The 22,714-nt window shown below is 41.3% G+C and overlaps 1 protein-coding gene across 7 annotated transcripts in view; it reads left to right on the forward strand.

The window, feature by feature from the left end:
- Positions 1–22,714, forward strand: part of VCAN (versican) — a 131,927-nt gene that overhangs the window by 43,312 nt on the left and 65,901 nt on the right. For all 7 annotated transcript variants that reach the window (XM_053408706.1, XM_053408709.1, XM_053408708.1 and 4 more), the window contains 3 exons: positions 3,344–3,518; positions 3,626–3,753; positions 13,902–14,195. In XM_053408706.1, the coding sequence (XP_053264681.1) occupies positions 3,344–3,518; positions 3,626–3,753; positions 13,902–14,195 (597 nt within the window). The remainder of the gene's footprint in view (positions 1–3,343; positions 3,519–3,625; positions 3,754–13,901; positions 14,196–22,714) is intronic.

Genomic DNA, 22,714 nt, shown 5'->3' on the forward strand with positions numbered 1-22,714 from the left:
TACAAAATCCATTGAAGTTGAAAAGTGTCCCCAGATTCATTGAAAAAAATCTGGTAACCTTAGTCTAGGATGGCATTCTAAGCTTGCAATGTCCCCCCTCTGTAGGTAACAGCAGCTTCAGGGGTTGATGTAAGTCAAGGGAATCATCATGGGGCATGGGCTTATCAGAGACATTGCAAAGCAATAAACAGGACTTGTGGTAAAGGCCCATGATGCAAATTTACATAAATGTATAGAGTAGATTTGGGCAAATTAAGATGGGAGGTGAATAGAATTGCACTGGCACTTCACTAGGGCCAGGCGATATATCGATATAGTGTGGAAAACCGTCTTGAAGTCCATATTGTGATATTGGTTTCATAGTTTTTGACCTGGCAATACATTGCAAATCATGATGTCTGTGTGCATAATATGCAAAAATCAAGATGCAGGAAAAACCATGAAACCAGTCAGTGCCTCTACATAGCTCCATCCTTATTTCAGACATCATGATATATCAGTATATTGCAATGTTTAGCTGGTGATATATCACAATGTGGAAAACCAGATATTGCCCAGCCCAGCCCAGCCCAACACTGCACTCTGCAGCATGTTCACCTGCAACATAAGTGAAATAAAAACTAATAAAATAAAAGGAAGGAAGTGGTAGGAGATATGAAACCTGGCATAAAAGACTCTTTGTATCCTGCCCCCGCAGTAATACCCTTCTTCCAAATCAGGGTCCTGCTGCTGCTGCTTTTGGTAAACTAAAAAGATTTCTTGAGTTTCCATCATGGATGTTTCACCTCACATGTAAGCTTGATCCTTATTTGGACATATGTTCTGAAAGTTCCTGTAATCATCTAGAGAACATGCTTAGGCTGTTCCAACAGAATGCTCCCAATTTTTAATTCCATCTTGCTCAGATATCAGAAAGCTTTAAGCTGTCTTTCTGTTTAGATTTTAAAAGACGCTATCTCAGCCCCTTGGAAGCATACCTGCCCTTGGGTAATAATCACTGGCAGAAAGAAGCTGGGAAAATGTTGCTTCATTTGTCTCATTTGTATCTCTGCAGCAGTGGAGCATAACAGACTGAAATTGGGTTGCATCAAGTTGGGAATATGCCGCATCACAAATCCAAATTAGCTGGCAAATTACATTTTAATGAAGATCAAGATGCAAGCTGACCAGATCAATAGCTTCACCTATTTGTGGCCAAAGTCTATCTGGAGCCATTTTCCAGTTCATTAACCTGGACACCAGTTGCTGTGGTCTGTTGTTCACAAGGGAAGAGAAATAAGCAATAGCCTGCCTGATTGTCACTTCTTAACTTGAAGCAATGGATCAATTTCTTCTTTTACAGCTGTCTAGACTAGGGTGGCCATCTGTTATGGAACCCACTGAGTCTTGAACCTTTAACCTTCAGGAACAGAGTCAAGGTTTTTCACTGCATGGCAGTTCTGTCAATTAGCGTTGTTATGAACGTTTCAATATCAAATAATAGCAGAATGTTATTCATAGTAATATTATAATTGTTATTGATGTTACTTAGATGTGTTGTGGGGGGTGGGGTGGGGTGGAGAAAGGGATTGTAAATTTGTTTAAATGGCATGTGGGAAATTCCAGGGTGGTAAACACCTAATGTAACTGGCTCTCTGCCATCTTCTCATAACATTAAGACCATGCCAAGCCATAAGCCTCTTCCAAGTACTGTTTGGCCAAATGTTAGCAACCCAACGGTATTCTGATGAATTATACATTTGGAATAACTCTTTGTGTTCTATGGAATTATTCCACATTTTCAGCGATGGAGAGAGCCTATCATAAAAATTCATGGAAACAGTAAGGGGTGTTTTACAGCAAAATGCCGTGTCCCCATTAAGCACGCCTAACTCCTGCTAATTTCAGGAAGATTTGGGTTGCAATCTTGCACCTAGTTAATCATGTTGAAATGTTTATTTGAGTTAGAACACTTTAGGTAATGCATACAGTGAGGGGCCACAAGGTTATTGAGAAGACATACACATAACAGAAGAAAGGACATTTTGCCACATTCTGAGGCTGCTTCAGGCTGTGGTATTTTAGAGTGGGCTTTGGCCACATACTATGAAATGCAGGTTGCACAGTTAGAGTAGATTTAGCAGTCTGATGCAGCAAACCTCCCCAAAACTGGACTTTTTGCAGTAAAGAAGGTGATAGGAAAATGCACTGGAAGGTGTGAGATAACAATTTTTATTTATTTATAGAAGTATTTATATGCCACCCTCTTGGGGTCCCTTCCAACTCTACAGCTTTATGATTCTATGAATATAAGACCATTTCCCCCAGTTTTGCTTTTTGTGTAGCTGGTTAAGTTGCTGAACTGGCATGACTCCTACCTCCTACAGATCAAAGTGGGCTTGAATTTTATGCATTCTTTCAAAAGTTACACTGGTGCATTAATGTTTTGTGCATTATTCTTGTGTTGGTCATAATAAAAATTAAATTCAATTCTGCGAACTGTCCAAACAGCCTTCAGTTAGAGGCAATTAAGAGTGTCTCTGAAAATTACAATGTACTTTTAGTGACGTAGCCTGTTGTGGAAGATACATTATTTCTCTTTAAAGAAACCCTTGTTTCTAACTTCTGTTGTCTGATAAGTTTTCTCATTTGTATGGAATTATTCATTACGGAAAATGTTGAGATAGCTGTTGCACAGCCATATAAAGCACAGCACTGTCTACAAATGCAAGTATCTTTATTCATTTCAGATTCAAACATATGCCCATCTTTCAACTGGGAGAAGAATATGTCCTCTAGCTGAGACTTGTCTTCATTGAATCTCAGCTTGATGGGGACTCCAGGGGTGGCTATGAGACCCCTATACCTCTAAAGTCCCATACATAATCTAAGAAGAGCCTGAAAGCTTTGAACCCAAGCACTGAGAGAATATGTGCAGCCCCATTGTCTATTCCTTTTGGGCTGCAGAGTGGAAGATAGAAAATTGAAAGTCTATTTTATTTCAGGAAATTTCAGTAGGCTAAAATTCCAATTCAGTTTTATTTCCACATTGGCTGTAGGCCATAACCGAAATGCAGAAATACAGTACTTAACTAAAGTACTTAATGGAACCCATATCTTACAGATTAGTACAGTGAGCAGAAGATAGGTCAACCAAATTTAGTTTTCAGTTCCACATTCCTGGTGATGTAGAATAAAATCTGAAGTTTTAAAATCCTTCCTCCATGTTATTTCTAAGCTTACTGCTTAATGAGACTAGTATAATTTCATCAGCAATATGATGATAATATTAATATTAATAATAATAATAATAATAGATGTTGATGACACGCAAGTGACCAGCATGGTTTTACTTTCTTTGCAGGTGTTGTGTTTCACTACCGAGCAGCTACTAGTAGGTACACCTTGAATTTCAAGCAGGCTCAGGAGGCTTGTGTGGAGAATGGTGCTGTTATAGCAAGCCCTCATCAGCTGAAAGCAGCCTATGAAGATGGCTTTGAGCAGTGTGATGCGGGCTGGTTGTCCGATCAGACCGTTAGGTGAGAGGACCAAGTTGCTTCTTGACTGCGCACCCTAAAACTTTTTTGTACGTCTGCGGGGGCAAATGAAACGTGATCTTCACAAACTTCCACTTACTCTGTTGCAGGTATCCCATCAGGCAACCAAGAGTTGGATGCTATGGAGACATGATGGGGAAAGAAGGAGTCAGAACCTATGGATATCGTCTTCCTAATGAAACCTATGATGTCTATTGCTATGTGGGAGCCTTAAATGGTAAGCGGAATCTTTTTTTTATGCATGCTGGCTAAACTGTAAAGCAAGCTTCCCCTTCCTGATGCCCTCCAAAAGGTTTGGAGTATAACTTGGTGTTATGTACTGAGTTGAATAGGATCCAAAATGCAGCAGTCTGATTGGTCCACAGGAGCCACCCAATCCAGCTCCAGGTGGACGTGAATCCACAACCTGATTGGCCTACAGGAGAATCCCGGAATTAGCCAATCACATGCGGCCCATTGTGTAAATAATGTATATAAAGCAGACATTCTGGGGGAACTTCCATTCCTCCTCACCACTATGAGCTGAATAAAGAACATGAAATCCACTCTTGACTCCAAGTATATTTCACTTACATCAGCCCAAGTCAGCATAGCCGATGGTCAGAGTTTTTGGGAGCTTTAGCCCAGAGCATCTGGAGGAATCAGGATGGGGAGGGCTTATTTGAAGCACATGCGGTTTTTCGGAAACCAAACATCATGGTAGTGAACCTTACATGGACCTAAGCTTTCAATGGCAGCTCAGTATTCATTTTATCCTCAAGAAGAAAAAGATTCCAGTGCCTTGAACCGGGTCCAGTCTGTGGGCAGCCAGTGCAGATGTTTAAGAAGAATTGACCATCTGCCCCCCGCCCCCCCTCAGCAATTTAGTTGCTGCAATCTGTGCTACTGGAGCTTTTGGACCAGGCCCAAGGCCAGCTCCACATAGAGCATATTGCAGTAATCCAATCTCAAGGTTCCCATTTCATGGATTGATTCTGGCTGTAGCTGGCATACCAGATGAAGCTGGCAAATGACACTGCTGGTCACAGAGGTCATTTGGGCCTCTTATGAAAAAGGTGTTTCTTCAGAGGGAGGGCAACCCTAACCAGAACAGACAAGCGACCTGCTTTCTGGACACAGGAACCACTTACAGAGCTTCCTTCTTGCCAGGATTCACGATGCATTCACTGGTCCCCGTTCACTCCATAAGTACATTCATGGGCTAGTCCAGGCTTGCACAGTATCTCCAGATTCATATATTATGGAAAAATAGAGCTGCTTGTCTATCAAAGTAGCAATGACACCATGCCCCCAAAGTAACGACTGCTCCTAACAGCTTCACATGTTGTAGCACCCTGCTTGTGGTTAACGCTTAGCTGGAATGAAATATTCAACGCAGCAATAGAGAAATTAAAATAATAATTTATTTGTCGGACAAATAAATGTGAGGCACAGTGGTATATGGTTACCAAGCTCTGGCCTGCCTCCTGCCCTTATGGCCAGCACTTATATTCCCTCAGCTCAGCCCCCTTGCTCCTCCTTTGGCTGCCTCTGTCCAATCAGCCTGGTTAAAATTCCTATTGGCTGTTTGCTAGAACCAATCATAAAAGATACACCCATTTCCTATTACCTTTTATGGGAGACAAAGAGCTATATATTCTTCTATTTATAATTGGCAAATAAGTAGTCATATATCTTACATTTACCTCGACCAGGCACCTTAATTACCAAATAACCTTTTGCCCTAGACTAGGCGCCTTAACTAACATTTCATCTTTTGCCCTATTGCCCTATTCACTCCAAAACAGATGGTGGCTAATGGTTCTAATTTTTATCTTAAACAGATATTTTGGGTTCACCTCCTCACACATTATCAATGAAAGATCTCCTTCTTTGGAGGTCATTAAGCAGAGGCCCGACAACCATATGTCAGGAGTGCTCTGATGGCGTCTCTCTGTCTGGCAGGGGTCCGGACCCAATGGCCCTTGTGGTCTCTTCCAACTTTATGATTCTATGATTCTATTTAACATTTCTTCTAAATCCTTTGCATAATTACATTTAAGCCAATATATTTCATAACATGTATAGCTTTTTAGAAGAAAGGGAACTTAGTAAAAGCTAAGCTAAATTCTCTAAATTCTCTGAAGCTTCAAAGCAGCTTCAGAGAGAAGCCTCTTCCCTAGCCAGCTGCTGTTTGTATTAGCTCTTGCCCTTTTAACCTTAGGAAGATGTGGCTCAAGTTTAATGGGAGGCACAATAATTATTACTATTTTTGCAACCTTGATTGTATTCTATAATTTGTATGGTCAGTGTGACCTTTTGTTCCCAGCCTGTAATTTCCTTTTACAACCCTGAGACACTGCTATAGATCAGGGGGGCCCTTGATCAAGAAGATAAACAGCTGCCAGAGTATGGTTTCTGCCTGGCATGAGAGATACAAACATTTACAAATATATTTCTTTAAGGTCATTTTTAGAATACAGGAATCTGATCAAAATATAAGCCTTGATTAAAAATGCAGGCTATGATCAGATGCCTCAATGTAGGTGTTAAAAAAACTCCAGGGACAAAAAGTGTCCTGTGGAACCTCATGGTGGAGGCATTTTAATTTTGGACTGATTTTGCAAGGTAGGGAAAACCTTGGTGAAGACAGCCATTGGCACTTGTTATTATGCCACTAGATTCTTAACAGCACGTACCTGAGTCACCGTGATTGTTTACTAGTATCCGAATCAATAAGCGATTTCATTGCCATTGTTGGACTAATCACTAAGTGAGAGCACATGCAGATAACTGAAGAATAACTGATTGAAGGACATTATTATACAGTGAAATGCCAGGGCCAAAGTGTTACACCAGATGGGATTATTAGCAGGGTGGAGAGCATGTGGAAATATGTTGTGAATTTACCATACTAATTAGATTCATCAGGGTGAGATATATGTAAGCACACATGATTTTAGCTCTTTGCAACTCCTTTTATAGTCTGTTTCTATGCATGCTTACTTGGAGTTAAGTTCTAGTGAATTCAGTAGTGTTTATTCCCAACAAAGATGCATGGTATTGTGACTTTGGGCTTTCAAAAAATCACCTCCGCATTCATAGATGTAGGAGCTGAGTTTTTGTTCAAGAAAAGATACATTTTGCATGAATTTTCCCAATACTAATCTACTCTGGCAGTCATTTATATGTGATTTCATATTTCATACTGGCCTTTTATTTATTTTGCAATGCCCTGAATAGTTTTGCTGAAGGGGCAGTGTAAAAATCATTCAAATGGACAAATATAATTGTTCGTAATGCCAGGTAAAACCTTATGAATTTGACTTAAAGGCAAATTGTTTTGCTTTGAATGCTGCGTGATTAGAAAGAGAAGTATTTTCACATTCAGAATTCTGCACAGCTAATTGTGAAACTGGGTGCAAGTGATCCCTGTTTGCATGTTTCCTCTTTAATGTGATTATTACAAACTAATTAATTCCTTAATTAACAAATACGGGGTCAGAAAGGGCACCTGAGTGGTCTGTCAGAGGTGTTTTTGTTGATATGCCTGCTTAAAGAACATATTGACATAATAATGCCTAAGTAGAGCTTTTGAATAATAATAATAATAACAACAATAATTTTTAATTTGTACCCCACCCATCTGACTAAGTTTCCCCAGCCACTCTCGGCAACTTGTAAACAAATAGTTCAGGAATGTTTATTTAGTTTGACCCCCTAGATAAACATGGTATTGATATCTGGCTGGAACCAATGGAAAATTTGACTTGTGAAAAAGCCCATTTTCCATGTCTCACTGATGATGCCAATCCAAAACACAGCTATGGAATGTAAAATCTCCTGCCTCAAATCCTATTAAACTATGCCCATATAATAAGTAATCAAGGGAGTGGTAGGAAACTTATTTTATGGAAGTGTAAAGGGAAATCTAACGTATATTTCCCCATGATCCACCTTTATGCCTTTTAGTCAAGTAAAGCAATATAAATCCAGATGTTTCTTGCAGATTTTTACACACACACAGAGAGAGAGAGAGAGAGAGAGAGAGAGAGAGAGAGAGAGGTACGTTAGTGAGTATTCACATCCCACCACACAGCAAGGGAAACTCGTTGACTTCAGACTGCAGTTGCAAAATAGTCTATTGGTAAGAACAATAATTGCAGACCTCAGTTCTGGAGAAAACAAGGGCCATAAAGCGAATGGGAGTTTGGCAGCCGTGCTGACTGTACTTACCTGGAAGCAAACCCCACTGAGATTTTACTTCCCAATAAACAGCTAGGACAAGGATCATAACTGGCAAACTTTAAGCTGTGTGCATTGTTGCTGTGCAGTTGGCTTCAGGGAGCCTACTCAGGAATATAAGAAACCATTCAAAGTTGACATCAAGTGCAATGTGTGTGCAGAGAAGCGTGCAGATGAGCCCCACAGGAGTCAGCAGAAGGGCATTTTTTCTTTTGCACCATTACTGCTCTGCCAGACACGCAGCATCATGACGAAACCATTCATATTAAAGACAGGATGAAAAAAAGGGTTAAAAAAAGTAACTGTTACAAACTAACAAAAATGAATTTGACACAGTTTTATGGAATCAAACAACAATTAAAAACAACCAGTGTATGCCTATTGATTCCCAAAACAAACGAATTCAGGTCATTTGTAGGCTGATTTTCAACCCTGTCAGATTCCAAAGGCAGGGTACAATGAAAAGATTTGAACAATTTGGCCTGTCGTTTGGATTTGCTTGTGATCAACAGAGAGATTGGCAGAGTCCCTATATGGATAAGCCTTTTCTATGTTTTTTAAAAAAGTAAAGGACTCCTGACAGTTAAGTCTAGTCGCGAACGACTCTGGGGTTGCGGCGCTCACCTCGCTTTACTGGCTGAAGGAGCCAATGTTTGTCCGCAGACAGTTTTTCCGGGTCCTGTGGCCAGCATGACTAAGACGCTTCTGGCGAACCACAGCAGTGCACGGAAACACTGTTTACTTTCCCACCAGAGCGGTACCTATTTATCTATTCACACTGGTGTGCTTTCGAACTGCTAGGTTGGCAGGAGCTGGAACTGAGCAACAGGAGCTCACCCCATCACCGGGATTTGAACCGCCAACCTTCCGATCAGCAAGCCCAAGGCTCAGTGGTTTACACCACAGCGCCACCCCCGTCCCTATTTTCTATGTTTTTAGTGGTTCTCAATTTTATGTGTAAACTGCCTTGAGTCCAGTGAGGGAAAAAGGCAGGGAACAACAACAACAACAACAGTGTTAGGTGCACTGAAGCACAATGCCTGGTACAGCTAGGGGAGTGATACTCTATCTGAAGGATCCTAAATACAGTAATCTCATGCTTAAACCAATTCACAGATGGTCTACATACCAATGACCCTGGTTGGATGTAATTCAAACTGCCACTGACCAATGGCAAAACCCTATTGCAGGTGTGCAGCAATATTCTTTCCTGATTAAATTTCAGGTGCAACAAAACATATGAACTGAGTCTCAGAGGATAGAATACTAGAGGGTAATCTCTTTGGAGTTCAAGCATTTTGGCATGAGGCTGTGATGAATGTTTGTGTGTGTGTGTGTGAGAGAGAGAGAGAGAGAGAGAGAGAGAGAGAAAGTTTGGCTGCCAAGTCTATCTTGCTGCATTTAACAGCAATAAAAAGCAGCTTAGTCAGGTGCTTTTTAAACTGAGCAATGCAAATACACACAACAGGGGAAATCTGGAGATTCTTAGAGTGCTTTGACTCTGGGGCAGAGGCAATCAGCCTAAAACAGGGGGCCAAAACTAACAGAAATCACATTGCTGTCTGCAATCCAAAGATTGTCATGGTTTCCATGTCACCCCTGTTATTGCAGGGCACAGCTAGCTCTCTTGCTCCTGGCCCTGGTGTTTGCCTGGATCATTTTGCTGAGTTACTCTGTGTGGATTCCAGCTATCAAAACATTACAGACCACTTTTAACTCTTGACTCTCCCTCCCTCCACTTCTTTCTAAGTATTTCTTCATTGCTCTAATGCTCAGAGCTACGTCACTCGCAAGCCTGCCAGATGGATTTTCTCTGTGTCTTTCTGGAACATGTGGGAGAGATACATTTAAGCTGTTTTTGTTTGGGAAACCTTGGCTCAGGCAGATACATAATTCAGTACCTCAAAGTGTATGATAGAACTAATCCCCACACTTAAAAGTTGACTGCAACACTGCCATGGTGAGAATAAGAGCTGGTTTTGGAGATTATACTTTTAATACTTTTACTGAGTTCACTAACAGTCATAATCTTGTTGAGGGAAGTTGCTTAGAAGGTCCAGATAATCTTTCCCCTTGACGCTGTGGAATGGGAAGCTGTGGATAAACACCACCCTAGCTTGGCTACGCCTGTGGAAGTCAAGATTAAAAGTTTAGTGGTTCTGAGACTTGTGGCCTGGGATGCAGCATATAGAAACAAGACAGATTTTATAATCTCTGTGGGTAACACAACTGAAGATTGCAGGGGTGTGTGTGTGTGTGTGTGTGTGTGTGTGTGTGTGTGTGTGTGTCATCATAAGACACAGTGTATGAGATTGCAAGCTTGTTTCTGGACTGCACCATTTCCCATGGTAAAGGAGAGATTTCCAGTCATATAGCATACCCATCAAGCTGTCCTGAAAACCCCCCAGAACATTCTGTTTTTCTCACAAGAGGACAGTGGCCAAAATGGCCTCTGTGATCTCGTGTGATTTCAGGCCGCACTCTTGCCCTGGAAAAGTGCTTTGTGGGGAGGGGGCAGCTATCTTACACATTGCCCTAAAACATGCATTTTTTTGGTGCTGTGCCTGAAGAAAGCACTTTTTGGGAGGCTGAGATCTCATGTGGGTCACTTGACTCATGCGGGACCTCAGCGCTGGAAAATGGCATCCTGGTTTTGGGCTGCTTCATAGTGGAGGTTATGATATAGTACATGGTCAGAACATGAAAGAACAGCCTGCTCATAAAAAAGCCCTAGCCTGTCAGACATCAAATATGCAGGGAATTTAACTCTGTGATCCTGGCATCTTGTCTGAAGTGGTAATATAGTCCAGTGAAGTGACTGTAAGCATTGGCATGCAGCTGCATGTAGCTGCTGAGCCTAAAGCAACTGGTGGTCTAGTGTGGGTGGGGCTCTCTTGGGCATATGTCACTGCTGGTTGCTGATAGGTGAACAGGCACGGCAGCGGAAAACCAATCCAATGCTTCTGATACTGTGTCCACACCATTCTGAGCTCCCTGCTGCCTTGCCTCTCCCATTGTCTTTTGGTAACCAACAGCAATGTACTGCGTTGGGAAGTCAGGAAAGAAACATAGCCCCACCCTGCTGGCCTCTACTGTTCCAAGCAGCACTTTAACCTAAGCCCGTATTCAAATGTATCCTAGCAATTTCAGTAGGACTCACTCCCTGAACCCAAACATATTTTCTCAGAAGATGCAATTGATTTCAATGATCCTCACCCCCCTAAATAATCGCACTTAGGTTTGCAACTTTGGACTTCCCTTAGAGTCTTTAGAGTATGCTCTCTGAAACAGTAGTGAAATCATTATTTCATAAAACATGAAGAATCTCCCAAACCAGACATCAATTCCACTGCTAGTCGAAATGAGACCAGAGCATTTTTATTACCTGTTAAATTGGCTTGGAAAGCACATTCATGTGTATCCTCCAAAGTAACAGAACAAAACATATATATTCCACTGCAATTTGGCAGAATTAAATAGTGTTGTTTCAACATTTTTAGCCTCAAACAATCATTGTTTAGTTCTCATTGAATGCTCATTTTGTTAACATGTTGCAATGGCTGTGTACACCACTTGAGATGCAGATTAGATTAATATTGACACATGGATTTGTAGTTTCCTTGCAAAGCAGATGGCGTATTTTGAAGACCTTATTTCCTCTTTGTGGCAACACATTAACTGGAATTGGCTTAGAAGCTGTTTTTTTAAGCTAGAAGTTTGGAGACGTTATTGTGTAATTGCTTGGTTTGGATGCCAACATCTGGACACATTAACCTAATCAAACATTTAGTGTTCATATTAGCATGAATCTGTACAAAATACTTGATGAAATGGCCATGCAAATATAGCGTTGGTTTTCTTGGTGTTGGTTTTCATTTTATGTTTTTTGTTTTAACTTTCAGCTGTGATGTGGTCCTCTTGAGTAAATAGTGTCCTGTTATCAGAGGCATTAAGTTTGTACCTTAATTAGTCAAGTGCCTTGGGACAAAAGCCCAGGATCTCTGGCTTCATGTGCATAAATATGGAGCCAGCACTTTCCCTGCCTCTATAGTAACCTTTGGCACTTTTTATTCTCTCCTGTTAGTAAGATGCCTATTATCATGATGGACAGAGCAGGGTATATGAGACAGAAGGCTTCTATGTACATTGCAAGGAGCCAGGAGCATGCCCTCCACTTCTCTCTCTCAGAGATGTCTGATCTACCCACTGTCAAGGCTAGAGGTTGAGTTGTTCTGTCGCTTATAAGGAAGCAGTGTACCCCAAGTGAAGTACGTTACATTTTCCCACAGCAGTGAATAGCAGAAATTTAGCTATACTGGAGAAATTATTTGGGCCCTGATAGGATGGCAGTGGGGGGTTCAACATACTTTCTGCCTCTTGTGATCCGCAGTGATCCCAGTCCCTATGCCCCCTTTTTAGGTTCTGTTCATTGGTCATGCTATGATGGAATGTTATTGCATGTGTTTATTGTTATGATAACATTCAGTTCTACCAATGATATGTACAGTACCATCAAGGTATATAGTACTTTGCAAAGTTTCTTAAGAAGAGAGAGGGAGGTTACTGCTTGCAAGAAACTTAAATCTAAATGTTGACAATGAGAGAGTCAAAACGAATGGGGTTTGGGAGGGAAGGACAAGAGTAAATGGCTGGCTGAAGTTACAGGTACTTAGGTTGGCTACGATTGATGTTATAGTTATAGTTGGGCTGAGTACTAAGAAGTTAAGCCAAATGTTACAGGAAAACGTGAGACTTGAGGAGGGATCTGGCGGAGAGAGAGAGAAAGAAAGAAAGAAAGAAAGAAAGAAAGAAAGAAAGAAAGAAAGAACAGGACAGGACCTGAATCTTCAGGGAATGAGATCCAAGGTAGAAGAGACAGCTGGGAAGAATGGACAAAGAGAACATTTTATTTAAGTGAATAGGATACTTTTTTAGTTTGGGTGTAATCTTCGATACCTCCCTCTCCATGGAGGCGCAGATTGCAGCTATAACAAAGGCGGCATTTTTTCATCTCCGCCAAGCTAAGCAATAGGCTCCTTACCTCTCTCGCCCTGACCTAGCCACTGTGATCCACGCGACGGTCACCTCCAGACTGGATTATTGTAACTCGCTCTACGTGGGGCTGCCCTTGAGACTGACCCAGAAACTCCAGCGGGTGCAGAATGCCGCAGCGAGACTCCTTATGGGGTCTTCGCTGCGAGATCACATTCATCCGGTGCTATACCAGCTGCACTGGCTCCCGGTGGAGTACAGGATCAGGTTTAAGGTGCTGGTTTTAACCTTCAAAGCCCTATACGGCCTAGGACCCTCGTACCTACGGGACCGCCTCTCCTGGTATGCCCCACAGAGGAACTTACGGTCTTCAAATAAAAACATTTTGAAGGTCCCAGGCCACAGAGAAGTTAGGCTGGCCTCAACTAGAGCCAGGGCTTTTTCGGCTGCAGCTCCAACCTGGTGGAACGCTCTGTCACAAGAGACAAGGGCCCTGCAGGACTTGACATCTTTCCGCAGGGCCTGCAAGACAGAGCTGTTCCACCAGGCCTTTGGTCAGGGCGCAGCCTGACTCCCTCCTTTGGCAATCTTTACAAAACTTTAGTTTATGTTTGCCATCAATTTTGATTGTAATTAATTTTTATAATGTTTTTATAATGTTGCACTATTTTAGTGTTGTTAGCCGCCCTGAGCCCGGCTTCGGCTGGGGAGGGCGGGATATAAATAAAATTTATTATTCTTATTCTTATTCTTATTCTTATTCTTATTCTTATTCTTATTCTTATTAATGGGGAGAGAGACATTGGGAGATATGGGCAGGAAAATCCTCATAACGCATTTTATCACAGCAGATTCATGCTTCCAATTCAATGTCAATGTTACATTTTTTATTTACCGTATATAGTATTATGCATGCACGCACACACACACACACACACACACACACACACACACACAGCTCATGGCAGTATACATCAAACCAACTAATTATATCTGTGTGACCAGTAAGGAAAAATATACATAATTAATTCATTATTACAATAATCCTGGAAGTAAATGGGCTTTTTCCCCATTTAAAAACCATTTTAGGAATGTGACACAGCCGCCCATGCAAAGAAGTAAAGGTGTCCTTTGTTTCTCTTCTTGTAGGCGATGTCTTCCATATCACTTCTCCCAACAAGCTAACCTTTGAAGAGGCTAAAGAGCAGTGTGAGGCAAACGGTGCAGTTCTTGCTTCTGTTGGTGATCTACATGCTGCTTGGAGAAATGGCTTTGACCAATGCGACTATGGCTGGTTGGCTGATGGCAGTGTGCGCTATCCTGTTTCTGTGGCAAGGATCCAGTGTGGCGGAGGTTTGCTTGGAGTGCGAACCTTGTATCGCTATGAGAATCAAACATACTTCCCTCCCCCAGACAGCAGATTTGATGCCTACTGCTTTCTACGTAAGTTTATTTAATGCTTAATAATGTATAACTATCACAGATTTTTTAAAGTGAAAAAAGAGACATAATATAACCTGCCAATCTACTGGATTCACTTTCTTGTTGTTTACTATTTCTGTATTTGTTTAATTTCTATCTGACCCTTCTTCCAGGATTGCAGACACATAAATGATAAAACATTAAAAACTCAGAAACTAAGAACATTATTTAAAAAAACAACAGTTAAAAACATTCTAAACCAGTGATCTCAAGGTTGCTAGAAACAGTGTGTTTCAGCCATCAAATGCCTGGGTAACACCGGAATGCTTTTAAATTTCTCCTGCATGAAGGAGGGAGATAGACACACCTCACTAGGGAGGGCATTATAGAAAGGGAGAATTCGCCCGTCATGGGCACCACCAACTATGCATCAAAGCAGCTCTTGGTGGAGGCTTTACACACCAAGCAAAGGAGCTCAGCTGAAATAATTCCTGAAGTAACATTGTCTATAGATATTTCATTGTGGAGACGAAGGAAATGTTGATATAAGCTTGAACCTTGGCTTTGTGATCTGCCACCTCTTGGAAAAACATTTGATCAGCCACCCAAAAGTTGACTGCAGTTTCCAAGGGTTAGACAGCAGATTAACAAGCTTGACTGAACCATGACTTTCTTCGGAGTTTTGAGGAAAAACCTGCGATTCTTCCTGATTGCTGTGAGCACAAACACTGTTTGATGGTTCCATTGAACCAGGGCTGGCTGTAACTTCTAAGTGCCTTGAACAGGGGTCTGGCTGTTTTCTCTTTTCTCATGCAACCCCTGCTCTGCTCAGTACAGTACTGGGTCATACCCAACACAGTTGTCCCATTTGTGTTGGCAGTGTGGTGCGGGGGAACCCTTTGTGCTGTGGGCTAGATCTTTATCTCCCCCAGCCCGCAGGCTAGTTTTGAGAGGTGGGCAGGACCACCCACATGCCCGTCATGATGACCAATTGATGAGCGGAAGGTTCAGTCCTGCTTTGATTGCTTATGCGGCTTTAATTGTCTTCATGACCCCCACCTGCTCCCAGTCCACTACCTTAAGAAGTAAACTAAGTCCAAGCTTTTGTTCCATGGACAGAAGTGTCCTCAAATTTTAAGCCTGTGATAATTACACCTGTTGAGAATCAGGTTCATCTAATGCTAGCCAATGTCAAGGGAAAGTGCAACATTTTGTGCACGTGAAACAGTACTTTAACAAGCTGTGTAGGCGTCTTGGATTGCCCCCGTTATTAAATTGTTACACTCCCTGCTCATACCCATATACAACTCCTTGGAAAAGTGACTAATTCTCTTTGAAAAGAATACCTTTGGAATTAAAAGCAAAGGACAGTTTGTAATCGCAACCATTTATATCACATTAGAGGCTGTTAATTGTGGGGATAGAGGTGAGGACAGAAAACACTGCATTCACTTCTCAGAAAGACAAAATGCAGCTAAGACATCTAGCTAGCAGAGGCTAAGACATCTAGCTAGCAGCAGCGCCTGAAGTCTGTAGAACAGATGTTCGTACAGTAAAAAGGAACGACGTCACCCTTTTACTGTGCCCCTTTCCCCCTCGCTTTGGAGCAGGAGATGTTCTCATTTACTTAACCTTTCTGCTTTTATGCCACATGTTATGTATTTACTCTAATGTGGAGGGCTCAAATCCTACCCCTTTACTCAGGGAGTTGCCCCATTCTGGAGCCATTGATGTAAAGATTTGCATTGCAATGTCACTCCCAGCAAAGCCAGGAAATCAGGAGGGGCGGGGAGGGGGGGAGGCCTCTGAGAAGCCAACCAGACGCTGGTGTTTTCACATCCAGCAAAGCAAAGGATCTTTGCCAGAAAAGGCATCTGTCTTAATAATTATAAAAAAAACAAACATTGCTGTCAACAAAGCAGACAGCCTTTTCTTTGTGTCTCAGCAAGAAACTGTTTGTGAGTAAAACCTTTCTTTGGAGCAAAATGAATGTTTTAAAATTAACATGTCTTTTACGTTAAGGAAAATGAAGCCCTGATTTTATTTTTATTTTTTAAAAAATCTGAACAACCAATTCCAGTAAGGATAAATTACAAGGTATCTGCTACTAATGTAAACACAATCGTAATATTTAGATGCTCTTAACTCACATTGATATGAGTGGGGATCAAATGCTTAACTGTGGGCTAAAGCCCCAGTGGTTTCTCCTACATGTCCAGCTATTTCTAGATGATGCTTCTAATAAGTACCCAAAATATAACTTAACGCTAATGGAATTATATTTAAGCTCTCACTTAATTTGATTTCACATTGCAGTGCCTGGAGTATATATATATATGGCCTTAACCTTGGCAAGTAAAAGCAGGCAATTGAAATAGTGAGTCTGATCCCCATATCCATGTGTGCCAGATGTGCAAGGGCTCTGGGCTTTTCTTTATAACTTTCATTCTGACTTTTGTTTCTCTCACTCCTGGACTACCAGATTGCTTTCTGTACTTGCAGCAAGTCTGTGAAAAAGAAGTTTTAGATGTTGGGAGCTGAAAGCGGCCGTGCCAAGAAAGCCCCAAGTGGCTGTGCAAATGCTCTTTACTCTTTTGGATCATGCCATATGTGTTTAGTTTTAGTTTTAGGTTTTTTTTTAATAAAAAGGGAAGTTCACAGTGCTGACCATAACCACTTTGATCATGGATTTGTCCCTAGAGAAATCACGGGGCTTTCTAAAATGCTAATCATTTTCATGTTCTCTTTTGGGTATGGAGCCAATCCCACTGGCATTATCGAAATCTAATAAAAGACTTCTGAGGATCTGAGCCTAGAGTTCCCTTGCCCTTTATAGACACTACTAACCCTATAGTTCCAATATGATTTCACCATTGCACACCTAAAATATAGTGGTCCTAGCTCTGGAACTTCTTTCCCCTTCACAGTTTCTCACCTGCTGCTCAAACCTGTATTCTGATCATTTAACGAATTTGTTTCCTGTTCGCTTCCTGAATATCAGAAGACCTCACATTCTTTCATTGTCTCTCGAGACAGATGGAAGCCAGAAACAATAAGCAGCCTATTTAACTTGCCATCTATCTAGTTTGTGCGATTAGTCACAGTGGCCAGGAAGAATGTCATAGAGGGTTTCCCTAACAGGGTATCATGGCAATGTCTAGCCCCCTGTTAGTCCAGACCATCTGGTAGTCAGTGACATAAATTAAGCCAGTCGAAATAGTTTCTGATTGAGAAAAGAAACCACCCTGGTAGCAGCAGATATGTACAAGTGATTTGTTATTTCCACCTTTTGTACTTCCTATATAACATCAGTCAGAACTTGCACGTCTTCTTGTGCATGGAGGTGTGAACGTCCAATGCATGTATAGCTCATACAGAAGATGAATGAATTATTGCTTCCAGTATTACATATCAGAACATTAGAAGCTGCCTTGTACTGTTTGTATTTTTAAATCATTCATCTTTCTAGCTCAGTACTATCTATACTGGCAGTAGCTCCTTAGAGTTCCATGCAGGTGCTTCTCCCACCCCAACCTGGAGATGCCAGAGACTGAACCAGAACCTTTGCATGCAAAGCAGCTGCTGTACCACTGAACTTCCAAGTAAACACCAATAATAATAATAATAATAATAATAATAATAATAATAATAATAATTTTTTATTTATATCCCACCCTCCCCAGCCAAAGCCGGGCTCAGAGCGGCTAACAACAGTAAAAGTAACACAGTTTACATAGAATCACAATCAATTACAGTGGTACCTCGGGTTACATACGCTTCAGGTTACAGACTCCGCTAACCCAGAAATAGTACCTCGGGTTAAGAACTTTGCTTCAGGATGAGAACAGAAATCGTGCTCCGGCGGCACGGCGGCAGCAGGAGGCCCCATTAGCTAAAATGGTGCTTCAGGTTAAGAACAGTTTCAGGTTAAGTACAGACCTCCGGAACGAATTAAGTACTTAACCCAAGGTACCAGAGTGTGTGTGTGTGTGTGTGTGTGTGTGTGTGTGTATATATATATATATATATATATATATATATATATATATATATGCTTATTTATTAAATTAATATAGCACTCAGCTGTAAGGCTTTCTGAACCATTGTGTTCATGCACATTTTATGTTTCTCTGTATTTTATTGTATTTTTAATGTGTATGATATTGTTCTCTAATTAGTCTAGAGAACAAGATCTTACGCCCTAAAATACAATATAAAACTGAATGATGAGCACATCTTCTTTGCCCCCTAAAACTACATGATAGTTGCGTGCTAAGCAAAAAAATTAGAAGGTAAAGAAAGAGAGAACATTTAAAACAATGCAATAAAACACCACACACAAAATCAAAGCATACAATATGAGATGTTATGGGCAGAGTTGCCTGCTGCCTGAAGGCAAGGAGGAGGGTGTCCAAATTAAGCTTGTTGGACAAGGAGCTCCATAGCTGGGGCGGGGGTACAACCATGAAGGCTTAATTCAGATTTTGGATAATTTCAGTTTCTAAAGTTTCCTCTGTTGCCCTCATCAGTAGGGCACAATCTTAGTAATGTTTATGTTGAATCTGGACTGTTATTTAAAAGGCCTTTTGTGTATTAAAAAGTCTTTGCTGGGAGAGGAAGCATTAAAGAAAAATGTGAAGAGGGACTTATAATGAATTCTGATTCTTCTTAACTATAGTAAAGTAAAACACAACTTTAGCCAAAAACAATTTGTTCCTAATGGATCCTGGTTTTGTGGTCAGACATAAGAGTATTTTGGAAGATTTCCCTCCTCTTTCTTAAGACCTAACCCTAATGAAGTCAACCACAGTCTGTCCATTGCTTTGTAAGCTTTGGCCAAAGAGTACAAAACCAAAGCAGTTTGCTTTCTTTTCTTTCTTTTTTCCTTCTTTTACTTAGGGGTTTTAATGCTGCTTTTCAGCCATGACTGCCAACACAATAGAAAATGCAGTGGACAGTCCATCTCATAATAAAACAGAAACAAATAATCCCTCTACAAATCTGATGGATTAAAAAGCATCCATGACCAGTTCTGGAGCATACCTCACATACAAAAAGTCTCAGGTTCAACTTCCAGCATCTCAAGATAAACTCCTTTCTGAAAACCAGGAGGGCTGATGTCATTCAATGCAAGGCAATGCTGAGCTAGATTGAGCAATGGCCTGATTGCAGCTTCCAATGTTTCAGAATCTTCACAGATCTCTTAAAAGTCACAATAAAACTGGCCTGGTATTTTTTCCTAGGGAAGGAATTTCAAGATTCAGTTATCCACTGGAAAAACCTTTATTTTTGTAGTTGATCTAACCTCATATGGTGGTGGAACCCAAAGAAATATCAGTCCTGAACTTCTGAATTTGCAGACAAGGGGCTAGTGCAGGGCCTGCTTGTCCATGAGGCAAGGTGAGGCAGTTGCGTCAGGCGGCAGATTTGACCTTCTCTGCGTCCTCCTCCTCCGTACCCACCTTCCACCTTAGCTGCTTCCTCCACTCCTGGCCACCCTCTTTGCTACCATGGATGCCACCTCTGTGGCTACTTGCCACTGCCACCACTACCTCTGTGCCCAGCCATGTTGGTGGATGGGTGCAGAGGAGGAGTGGCTGATGTCAGAGGAGGAGACCAGGGACAGAAAAGATTGCTGTGGCAGCGGGGCAGGGGAAGACATTTTCTTTTTTTGCCTGAAGTGGCAAAATATCCTGGGCTGGTCCTGGGTTACCACATATAGAAGATCATCCCAAGTATCCTGGTCCTTTAAGTATGTAGGCCTAGTTATGGACATCATTAATGATTGTAGTTGCTCTACTTTTTTTTTAAAAGAAAACACTTTTTAGGCACACATAGCCAAATAAGTAATTGAAATTCTTGGGACGTTTGTGTTACTGAGAAGCATGATTCAGCTGGAACTCTGTCAGGATTGCACCCTCCACCCCTCCAGACCAGCTGTGAGGAGGAGATCAGAAGCGTTCTCTTCTGATTTTGACTGACCAGTGTTACGTCCAAATCCTTGTAAACTGCAGTAAGCCTTAGTTATGCTTCACTCAAACAAGCCACTATCAAACCTCAGTGTACGTACCTGGCTTGTATCAACAAACCATGGTTAATGTTAAGCATACACTTGTGGATCAGACCATAATGCTGAATTGTGGTTAATTGAAAATGGAAGCAAACACTTTCCAATCTTCTTGTGGCTGTCCCTGAGGACGAGGGAGGAGTGCAGGAGTCCAAGACTTACCTAGACTTGTTCTCATAACGATAAACCACAATTCACCATTAAATGCACGCAGCCATTGTGCTCATACATATAAAATGTAGTGTGGCAAGGGGATGGAAGAGATCCAGCCTGCAGTGCTTCTCTAATAGTCTTCTGGATAACCCTAGGCCAGGCCCTAAAGCCACCAAGAATGAAAAGCTGAGGGAAATATGAGAAAAGGAGGAATGCTGCTATTTCTTCCTCCCTCAGTTTTCAGTAAAGCACAATGATCAGTCACTGACTGGGGTGAAGTGTCACCAATATGTCTATCTGAATCAGGAGAGGTGGCTGAGGTGCTAGAAATATGTTTGGAGGCAGTGATGGGCTGGATGTGGGCCAGAAAGAAGTTCTATGTGTTCCAAGTTCTTGAGTCCAGGAGGTGGGAAGGCAGCCTGTTTTGGATGGTACAGGTTCATAGCTTGGGGTACCCATGGATCCAACATTGTTATTTGAAACCCAGGTGGCCTTGGTGACTGGGTGCCTGTTTCCAGCTCCTGATGATTAGCCAACTATGGGCCCTTTTGGACAGAAATGACTTGACCATGGTACTCCATGCTCTGTAATCTGACCTGAGACCTGGTAGTGAAGGGCGTGTAATTTAACAACCACAATAATTGTGGCTCTAGATCATGCAAGTGGCCCAACATGCTTGGGGGTTCCAAACCAATATGTGCTTGAACCTTTTGGTTAGTATATTCTGAGGTATAATTTCTCACTGTTCAGTGTCCCATCTTTACATGGGTTTGCAGAGGGAAGAAGAGGACGTCAATTCTCACTCTGGATTGCTGTACTTTTAAAAAGGGCATGGTGTTATGACAGGGAGCAATTACTGTGCAGTAGCTTGCTTTGGGAATTAGGCCATTTTCTCAGACCACTGATTTCCCATGCACATGGCTGCATACAAAGATAACAGGCATCATGGAGACCCTTTTAAAGCAGCAGCTCCTCTTATCTCCCAATTTTATCTGTTCCTTTTTGGTAAACGTTATTTAGCTTAATTCAGAATCACTGCACTGCACAGTAAGCAACCTGGAAGCAAGTGTGTTACTACACTATTCTGTGATCTAATATTTAATGATTCTCCAACTTTTTAAAAAAGTTATCCAATGAAGAACAAGTTTGTTTTAATATAAAAACAAAGGAAATATGTGTATTTTTTTTTAAGCATAGAAACCTCTTCCAGTTGCTCAGCTTCATTCAGGTTGTGCATAATGTAAAAGAACACTATTTTTTAAAAAAAGAACTCAGGATAGACTTTGATGCAAGCAGCTGTCGGTGAGATAATTTGCTTTCTTGCTGTATTAGATGTGGATATTTTATTAGGAAAAACTGCCTCATGTCTTGTATTAGAAGGAGCACAAAGAAGATATCCCATTGAACATATGATTCTAGGAGTTTAGTAATGCAAAACATCTGTACAGCGAGGGAGTCTGTTAAAGCTGGAGCAGAGCCTTTTAGAAAGGAAACACCCTTCACTGGGCAGGTCATCTTCTTTTAAGCAAAAGGCAGATGAAATGCAGAGAATATCTTCTTTGAGACGGAACAGCTTTAACATCCATTCATTCATCCCTTCTCTCTCTCTCTTTTTAAAAAGTTAAGTTTAGAAATTTAAAGCTTGTATCTTCTGAACTGTGCTGTTAATTAAGCAACGTTCAATGATGATGCAATAATCCTGGATTAAAATATTGCTACCACTAGACAGAAAGCAGATTGTAGATGAAGTGTGCTGAGTGAATATTTTCTGGAAATATTAGTTGAAATTTAAACAGTGGAATAAGTGCCGAGGCTTTTATTTGTTGTGTCTAAGTGGAATCTGACATTTTTACTCTCACTTTTTTAAAGCTTAAAAAGGGTATAATGCATAAAATATAGGTGCCTATACAAATTAGGAATGGTGTCCCACCTTACCTTGAGAACTGCACTGTATAATACAAATGACTAAAGCAGAAAGTGTTTGAATTCAGATGTGATAGTGGAGGCAGCTGGAGTACAATAACTTCAGGTCAGCAAAAATGAGAGCCATTTCACGGATCAGTGGACCATGGGGCAGCCACTTAAATTCCTTTGCATATTTATTTAGCACATGTATACCCTGCCCAGCTTCTAAGGAACCCAGGGAAACATACATAGGTTTATCCAGTTTTGTTCTTATAGCTAGTGCTTTCTTTGTGACAGTACCCATTGGTATGGAGTACCTTCAGATCATTGTTGTTGGTGCCTTGACCACCATTTTGTGCTGGTACACGCATTACTTTTATCAACATAAGAGCAGCAGCGCCGCCTCATTTTATTT

The sequence above is a fragment of the Podarcis raffonei genome, chromosome 11 (genome assembly GCF_027172205.1).
Source record: "Podarcis raffonei isolate rPodRaf1 chromosome 11, rPodRaf1.pri, whole genome shotgun sequence".
Lineage (NCBI taxonomy): Eukaryota > Metazoa > Chordata > Lepidosauria > Squamata > Lacertidae > Podarcis > Podarcis raffonei.